The sequence below is a fragment of the Pistacia vera genome, unplaced genomic scaffold (assembly GCF_008641045.1).
Source record: "Pistacia vera cultivar Batoury unplaced genomic scaffold, PisVer_v2 Contig23, whole genome shotgun sequence".
Classification (NCBI taxonomy): Eukaryota; Viridiplantae; Streptophyta; class Magnoliopsida; order Sapindales; family Anacardiaceae; genus Pistacia; species Pistacia vera.
Genome location: NW_022196035.1, coordinates 362,689 through 372,397, shown reverse-complemented (window position 1 = coordinate 372,397; position 9,709 = coordinate 362,689). Strand labels below are relative to the sequence as shown.

At 33.5% G+C, this 9,709-nt stretch overlaps 1 protein-coding gene and 1 long non-coding RNA gene across 2 annotated transcripts; both read left to right on the top strand.

The window, feature by feature from the left end:
* Nucleotides 1-1,555: 1,555 nt before the first annotated feature.
* On the top strand, nucleotides 1,556-2,179 carry LOC116131111. Its single transcript, XR_004128210.1, has 3 exons — nucleotides 1,556-1,655; nucleotides 1,733-1,869; nucleotides 2,058-2,179. It is a non-coding gene; the product is annotated as an uncharacterized LOC116131111 (long non-coding RNA).
* A 717-nt stretch (nucleotides 2,180-2,896) lies between these two features.
* Nucleotides 2,897-7,164, top strand: LOC116131130. The gene is made up of 6 exons (XM_031416775.1): nucleotides 2,897-2,991; nucleotides 4,135-4,246; nucleotides 4,510-4,679; nucleotides 5,722-5,995; nucleotides 6,088-6,254; nucleotides 6,794-7,164. Exons 1-6 carry the CDS (start codon nucleotides 2,952-2,954, stop codon nucleotides 6,946-6,948), a joined length of 918 nt encoding a protein of 305 aa, XP_031272635.1. The 5' UTR covers nucleotides 2,897-2,951; the 3' UTR covers nucleotides 6,949-7,164.
* The last annotated feature ends 2,545 nt before the right edge of the window (nucleotides 7,165-9,709 follow it).

Below are 9,709 nucleotides of genomic sequence, written 5' to 3'. Positions count from 1 at the left end.
ATACGCAGGTCTTTATGATTACAAGCTTCATTGTTTTGCTGGTCTGGTTCTTGGATTCGGAGAAAATCTGCATAGTTGAAGAGAAAGTACATCTCAGATTTGTGGTAATTTGTAGGAGATTTAAAGAATGTTCTTTTTGAGCTTTTGCATTTCCTAATCATCTGTATTAGCTAGCTGTTTTAATCTAGAATTGATCAGATATGTGAAGCTAGTTAAATGATTGCCTTTTGAAACACCCAATTGAAATTGACATGTTTTGATTCACCGGTGTAGAAAACTCTTTTGGTATCATTATCGAAACTGAAATATGAAAGAAATTCTTTATGGGTATTCAACACCTGAAAATTTTCATGAAACACTAATTATAGCAAATAGCATAGGATATATGGGATAATAAATAAATATCTCAAAACTAATGGAGGAGAGGTTTGTTTTTATCAGAATCTTAGGAAGTTCTATCTTTATTCTTCGAAGCTGGGAAGCTCCAAGAGCTTTATTAGAAAGTGGTTCTAGATAAACATTTTTGTAGCCTCAGAAAATAATTTCCTGTCCTGACTGGACAAAGAATAGAAAATTGTACAACTCCTGTGAATTGCTAGATCATCTGGTTCATCATCAATAATATTGGTGTTTTAACAACAAATCAATGGCCATGAATTGACTTTGATGAAACTCAATCAGACTTTCTTCTCTCAATGCTCAATCCTCATGAGACACCACAGCAAATGCTTGATACGTTCATTCTTCTTGCCATGTCATTTTGTGCACCAGACATGACCCCTGTGAGTTCAATGCTCAAGTCCCTGCTCTTCAATGTTTCTTCAAACAGGTTCTGGCTCAACAATAGACAAAGTTAAATAGGATAGAGACCACTGTATTTGAAGAAAAAAACAAAAGAGAAAAAAAAAAAAAAACCAAGTATTGTACACACGAAGCCACACACACAAGTATCCAAGAAAAATGAGAAAATGATTAATGCAGCTTGGTGTCAGGAACATGTTGTGCTCAGCTCCATCCAACATAACCAAACAACCGAGAAAGCTATTTTGGTAACATTCAAATTATTTCTTTATTACAAAAATTACCCTCTTCTGTTTTTAAAATAATATTTAAAAAAATTAAAAGAAAATGAATATTTGAATACTTATTATAAACCTAAACAATAAGACATACCATTAATTTGTTACAGAACAACTAAGTAGGTGAGCGGGTGGGAGAGAGAGCGAGGCAGTAGGTTTTTTGTCAAAGAGCTCTAGGGAGTGGGGACAGGTATTTTAGAAGCCACCGCAGTGTTCATCATGAAGTCCCAAAGGACCACCAACCAAATCACTGTAACAGTAAAATTTGAGAACTATTTGGTAGATTTAATTTACTTGCAAAAGTAAAATGTGACTTGGCTTCTTAGAAGTAGCATAATTTCCTATGCCCGTTCCGACTCATGAAGCACCCGTTCCGCTTCAAGGAAGATCGTTCCTACTCGCACATAAACAGTATTTTAAGAACAACCAATGTATAGGGGTTACATATTGATATATTCTCTATTGGTAGAGGAGGTTGAACAGATCTTGCATTGGGAAAGACACATTGGGCAAATAGTAGTTCTTGGTGGTGCTTTCTCAGTAAATGGAAATGTGAACCCAATAGCAGAGGCCACTGTGAGTTCCTCAAATCTAACTCTTCAGCTATCAACTGTCTGACTATTCAAAAAATTGATGTTAACTCTTACAAACAGTTCATTAGATAATATATTGTTCTGCTTCTATATCTATCTCAAAATTATATCGTTGCCTGCCTACTTGCCCTGCGAGTTGGGGCTCCTAGTTGGGGCATCACAAGGGGACTCACAGTATTATACAACAAACAGAAGAGGTATGACCTTTTCTTCAAGTCAATTCAGCAACCTGATCATGATAAATTAAGATGGAAAATGGAAAGTTGCATGATAAATTTCTCAAAACTTTTGTTCTAACATGTTCTTGAATCATGCTTCATCGGAACTTCTAATGTCTGTCACTACAATTTCTTTGTCCTCCTACTAAGTCATCCATTTCAACCAGATTTGCAGAAGTCACTGAGTGGTCGGACAAACCTACAGTGAAGTGCTCTAGCCATTTTCAAACTACTCATAGATCGGCTTATGGACTTGTAGAAAGATTCAGACCTAGAGCCATTTTATGATATTTTGCTCCGTTCATGATTATGGACCTGCACTTGATTTCCAGTTCTGGACCACCACATGTGAGCTAATTCAGCAAAGTGATGGTGCAGATTACATTATTACTCATTGATTTCAATAATACGATATTACATGTAATTTTCCATGTAATGTCGTGTACCAATAATGTGACAATTTGTTAAGTAACATTATTTGTCTCAAAGCATATATTGAACAGAACCAGTTTGAATTCAAATTGTTATTACTAAATTACATCTTTGATGTGTAAGCAAGTGATTTGAACTTGAGGTAATATTAATTGAGTGTATGCTTAGAGATTTTATGTTGTATTAATGCAAAAAATGTCATTGAAACCTTTACTTGTTCAAATTTTGAAGGCCCGTCATGATTCTTAATTAGAGTAATATAAATAGATAATTTTCGAGCATATGTACTGGTCACACAAATCACATGCCTTTTAAATTTAAAATGAATCATCTTAAATTATGCCCTTTATACGATTAACCAACAAAATATTGATCATGGCACCGAAAAATATACATCTTTATTGATAATTTGTAAATAAAGTGTATCAAAATAATAGAAATTTTACATGGGTTTATAGATCAGACTTTTGAGATTATGTTCATGGACTGGCCCATTTGCACTCCAAAGTAGAAGCCCATTTCGTGGTTGTACAAAGATGGTATTTTAATTCCTTGCATTGCAAGAGAAGAGGAACGCTTATTTAGATTTTGTACCTCCTCAAATTCGCAGTTTTCTTCTCAACGCCAATATGAAGACCGAGGAGTCCGCTGAAGTCGTCATCGTGAAAGGTATGTGTAGATTTAAGTCACTTGGGCTGATTATAATAGATCACGTTGTACAGACTTCTTAGGTTGAAATCCCGTTTATACAATTTCGTCAGGATTTTATTTAAAGCTTAAAGTTTTAATTTTTTTTTTTTTTTTTTAATATTTCTATACGTGTTATATAGATTAAAGGATTTTAGTCAAAGTATTTTTATGCAAGACTGATGACATGGAAGATTTTTTTGAGTTTCTCCATGGATTTAGATGCAACTACTAACTACCAGAATGCAGTTAAATATAATAACAGTAGTGTTGTGCTGTATATCCATAGTTGGGATTTTATCTTGAGATCCTTGATTACGTATCAATACCTCTTTAATTAGGATAAAGTCGTCATGATTTTACCCATGACTTTAGAATTGATGTGGTGTCATCATCTACATTGGTTGGGATCCAAAGTCGGGTGAAAAAAACTTATATAACGTAATAGTCTTACCACTTCACTTTGTGGATGATCCTAGTGGCATGTGTTGCCGCATAGATGCTAAATTTTCTTTTTCATTCTGTTTTCGCTAACATCCATCAATAACTCTCTATCATTCATTGATCATCGTCATGATGGGTGGTTTCGAGAAACTAATAATACATGTCCTTGTTTAATTGAATGGTCTCATCACATTGCTACGGTGGTGAGACTGCTTTATCTAAGTGTTTCTCAAAGTTGGGATTCCAACTTTATAAGTATAGCATTACTTAAATAAGAAAGATACAAAAAATACGATAGATTTTTGCGTATCAGAAGATAAAGAAAGGGTCAATACCTTTATGATGCTAACAAAATTAGGGTTAATATGTTATTTTAGTGTAAAAACAAAAGTGAAAGCAATAGATGATTCTATTTGGAAATTTCCTCAGCTTTCAGTACCATAAAAAATCATCTTTCATTCTTCATGCTAGTGTTTCTGTAGCTGTATGGTGTTCTTTAATGGCCTTATTGATGTTATGAGCTGAAAATATTTCATTTAAGTTTTTCACTAACTTTCATAAGTTGAACTACATACTTCCTCTTAAGGCAATTTTCTGGAGTTTATTATAAAAGCATAATGTAGGAGGTGTAAAAATATAATTACTTTGTTTTATTGTGCCCCTTATTTGATCTTCTTTCAGGAAGGGATGCTTTGCCTAGTCATTACTTGTTCAAAATCAAGTCATTCTCGTTATTAAAAGCTTCAATTGAGATATACAAAACGAGCCAATTTGAAGCGGGGGGTTTCAAATGGTAATTTATTTTTACCATAGCTTCTGTATATTCAAAGATGTCGACATTATTTACATTTTCTCATTTATGATTATCTTGTAAAACATGTGAAGTGTACACATTATTTTTCTATCTACCTTGCATAATATGACCCTAAAATAGATAGTAAACAACCTGTTGTTTATGACCATTTGTCAAGTTTCAGGATATCAGGTCATTTTAGTGTAGAATTATAATACAATTCTTCGTTTCTTTCACTGTACAATTGGGATCTGGTTTTACAGGACACTGCATATCTACCCAAATGGTGACTTTAGCAAAAACTGGGGAAATCATATCTCCGTTTACCTGGAATTGATGGAGACAAGTTCTCTCCCTGCAGGATGGGAAGTCAAAGTGATTTTCAATTTTTTAATCTACAATCAGCTTGAGGACAAGTATGATAGTTTCCAAGGTAATGTCCTTGACAATATAAAATTATAATAACGTACTGTGCCATGTCTACGCTTATATACTGAAAATTCTTGGTGACCCTAACTGTATTTAGAGATTGTAAGATTGCGACATCTGGCATCTTACAATGCTAGCTGCTTGGAGATTATAAGAGTGTGGTTTTGACAGGTTTGGAATTTTTAACAAAATCTTGCTTTTCTAGTCTTATTGACTCTCCTAATGGTATGTTTCAAAGGAGAAGACCTTTTAGAGTGATTCAGAAAGTTAAAAGTCCAAGTGAGGATCTTAACTGTTGTGCTAAAAAAAAAAAAAAAAACACACACATACACACACTAATTAAACGTTTCAAAGAAGAGGACCTGAAATATGAATTGATTCATTTTTTGCAAAAAGGACTAAGAGAATATTAACACTCTTTTTGTGTTTCGTCATTTTTAGCTGTTTGCAAACAATTTTTAAGGAGTTTAAACTTTCCTAGGCATTACCTTTTAGTTGTCATTTGGCTTTAATAGGAAGACATGCAACTATGGAAGGCAGAAGGAATGCTGGTGTGTTAATAGTCTGTGCTTTAATCATGGAAGTTTTTTTTGGATTTTGTGGTTGGATAGGAATAGGAGAAATTTAGAAGATATTTGTGGAAAAGAGAGGTTTTCTCTTGGTGGGATAAAATAAAGTTTTGGATATCTCTTAGGCGTTTATGTCCTCAAAAGTTTAAGGAAGTCTTTTTTATTCATTGAAATTGGGAAGTTTCTATGGCTTCATCGGGGAAGGATTAGGGTTTCTTTTTGTTTATAGCTTGATGGTCCGTTTCTTTTTTTTTTCTTTTTTTTTTTTGGTATAGTTCTTGGAACCCTTTCAAGGTCTTGAGAAAAATGCTGGGGCAAACTGGCTGAAATCATCTTCCTCATTTGCTATGCAATCAAAGTTATATTATTATAGTGTTTATATTGATTTAAAAGGGTCAACAATGTGGCAGTACTGTTGATAAATTTACAACTTGTTATGCTTTCATAATTATAGCTACATTAATGTTTGTGATGTAGATGGTAGGGTAGGGCGATACCACGCAATGAAGACCAAATGGGGTATCACCAAATGCATAGACCTGAAATCATTTCATGACCCTCTGAAGGGATACCTTATTGATGATACTTGTGTTTTTGGTGCCGAGGTTTTTGTTGTCAAATGTGTTTCAAAAGGGGAGTGCTTATCAATGATAAAAAAACCTGCTACATGTTACCATCTTTGGAAAATCAATAAATTTTCAAATTTACTCAAGGAAAGTTATGAGTCCATACCATTTGGAGACTGCAACTGGTACATATACACTTTTGATATAGAATGGCTTTTCTTTCTCTTTGCCATATGAACCACTTCCTGAGTTTGATTAATTTTTAATTATAATGCAGGAAAATTTTGTTCTACCCTAATGGAATTGCAGAAGCCGAGGGCAACAATATTTCAATTTTTATATCTCTGCCCAAGTCATTTATCCCTGATGGCACAGCTAAATTGTTTGTGAAATTCATTTTGCGTGTCAAAAATCAAATTGAAGGAAGGCACATTGAATTTGCACGTGAGATTAAGAATTCTTACCATACAACTTCTTCAATTAGAGTTCTTGACACTATAATTTTAGCAAAAAGTTATTTATTGTTAAGAAAAAAAAATGAAATTTGCTTAATCACGCTTTTAACTCTTTTGGTTGCAAGTCAAGAGTTTAGATTTAGTGTTTCCAGTTTTCGATATTGTAAGTCTTTTTGGTGAAGAGAGAAATTGTGTCAAATGCATACTAAAGATTGTACATTGAAGTGGCGTATAGGAATCTTTTGAATGCAATATAAAGATTATTCATTTTTGAATGCGGACGTTTTGAAATTTTCAAAATGCGGACAAAATGTGAGCATCTAGATGCTCACTTCACGAAGCCTATAATCAAAAGTAAGTAACTAGGCGCTCAACTCTAGTTCGCATGTTAAAAGTTTTAGGCATGGGAGGATTTTCAATGTAAGGATTGCATTAGTGCCTTAGTCTCTTGCCTTGGTTATTATGGTTGGAAGGATCATAAAGTCACTTATCTTTTTTTTTTCTTTTTTTTTTAATATCTTCTTGCAGGTAAAAAGTTGTTTGCTGCTCCAACCCTAAATTGGGGTTGTAGAAAGTTCTTATCGTTGCATGAACTCAAGGATCCAAAACAGGGTTTTTTGGTGGATGACACTTGCATCATTGAAGCAGAAGTTACTGTGCTTGGATTGATTGGAACAGAGTGATGAAATCTGTTGCTAAATTTCTCAGAATACTTTAGCTAGAATGATTTGGTTTATGTTTACGTTTTTTCCCCTTTTATATATGCTTGCTATTTTGTTATACTTCAGTTAAAACTGGTTGTGCTCAATTTGGGCGATTTTGTTTTCCCTTTAATAGTTACTATTTGTAGTAGTTTAAAGAGATAATATTGTTTGATGAAACATAAATTTATTGAAAGACTATGAGGAAAACTCATTAAAGATTTTTGTCACGTTTAGGCGAGATGTGAGGCAATATTGAAGGTATTTATATTGTTGACCTCTCAACTGACGTAACTGCTTATGCGGTAACGTCAGTTTGATTATAGGACGATGAGATAATTGAGACGAGCGTGATCATTTTTAAAGTTGACCCTTTCTAATAAAAAAGCATGGCCTTTACACTGCAACAGTAAGCATGAACATTAATCACCAAAACAGCAACACCACCAAAGAAAAGAAGAAGAACAAAATCAAACTGAAAATTTGGTATTTATGAAAGTTCAATTGTATATTCTACATTTGCTGACTTATATGGAGGAGCGCTGTATTGCAAACTATGGAGATTTTCTCCGAATCCAAGGACCAGACCAACAAAACAATGAAGCTTGTAGTCATATAGACAAATTCTCCAAATGAACATTGTGCTCCGGTGAAAGGCATTGTAACCAAATCCCCAAATATGCATGAATCTTATATATTTCAATGAAGCACACAAAAACTGTTATGATGTTTGTGGTTATGATTAAAAGAAAAGACCATGAATTGATGCCAATGGATTTCGTTCCATGGAATTACGCTAGGAAATTCATGCCATGAAACTCAACAAAATATTCAAGCAAATAGGAAAATAAATAAAAATAAAATACCCTCTCTATGTCCCCTTGCCTACAAAAATAGCACCACTTGTTCAACAAACATCACAGAGTTGCACATACTTCAGCCCGATATTCTTATCTCAAACCCTAAAGTGTCTTTCACCACCTCATATGTCACACAAAAAATCTCAACCAGTTCACCATTCTTCTCCCCTAACAAACAAACACAAACCCATTAAAAATCTCAACCAGTTATGGCAGAAGAGCTAAAACATCGAAGAACTAAGGAAGAAAAGCTGAAATATCATCCGTCGAAGAACTGAGGAAGAAAGAAGAACCGAAGAAGAGAAGAGATTCTGTTTAATTTTGAATTAAAGTTATTAAACCCCACTAAAACGACATCGTTTTGGGGTGAGTAATGGTTTTTTTTTTTTTTTTTTTTTGTTTTTTTTTTTTTGCAAAAATTCACGAACAATTCGCGAATTACACGGATACTTCAATAATAAGCGTATAATTCGGCAACCCTTTGTAAAGAACGTAAATCGTTTTACTAACTAGGGTTTTCAAAACCATCTATCAAAAAAAGTGATTATTGATGAACAATCAATGTTAGTTATTGATTATCCATGGTGACAGCTGGATGAACGAGAATAGTTAGCATTTATACGGTTACACAACACATCACCAAAGTCTTACAGTGAGATCGTCTCAAGTAAGTTTCTTAAATGATGTAGTTGTCAAAAACTGCATTTAAATTCTATATTAAACTGAAGAAATTTTGTGGGCTTAAATAACATCGCTCACGAGGAAAACCCATATTAGTTTAATGTGCAAGGTTAGTAATTTCTAGGATTGGGTCTCGACCTTGTCAAGATAACTATCTCCTCCGACCCAAGCCCCAACCTCGAATTTTTTGTATCTCAAATTTCTTAGAAAATAACGTGTTATCTTAGGTGAAATTTTCATATCATGTGTCAAATTGTATTTTGTAACTTATAAAAATATGAGCTAATTTCTTAAAACCATCGTATGGTCATTGAGTAGAAAATAAAATTTCCAATTATACATAATGTTGTATTTGATCATTGGATAGGCGTCTAAGTGATTTGATACATCTATTTAGAATAAGTACTTTCCCCTATTAACATAACCTTTATCCGTAATCTAAAAATCGATTTAGTACAACTTACTTGAATAGAGTTTATAATTTTCAATTCAAAAAATAGATTTTAAATATTATTTATTTAAAAATATTTTTTAAATATTATGTTAAAAATATTTTCAGATATTAAAGTTTTTAAATATATAATTAAGATTAAAAAATATATATTTTTAGATGATTAATCCTACTCAAAATTTTAAAAAAATATAAAAGGGAAAAGTAGGAGAGTAAAGTTGTCAATTCAGGAAAAAATGAATGCGCGGCGATTTTTAGTTAAAATCTAAAGCAGAGAATGTGATTCTCCCATGGCCATATCTCGCCTTTCTCTTTCGTTGTAAAGCCAGTAAAACATGAAGACAGAGAAAGCACAAGAAAATGAGTATAGTCAAAGGAGTAATCTTCGACGAATCGGTGGTGCTACTCTCCGCTGCTCCAAATGCAAACGACTCGGTGTTTTACCTGTGATCGGGGGCCTCCTCTTTGCTTCGTAAGCTCCGTCAATCGAAAATCCATACGGTACCGTTTCATCTCATGTCATCTCTTTCGCTCTCTCTTTGTTTTGAATTTGTTGTTAGAAATAAATTGAATTTTGACATTCACGTTTCACATTGTTTTTTGCAAGGAGTTTCGTATGGTCTCGGCTTTCGTCTGATAAGGTAATTCTTGCTTTTATATTGTTGCGAACCTACCCAGATTCCTTACTCAACCACGCACAAAATACTAAACACCAGATATATTCAAACAATGCAATGTAAACATCCAGAAT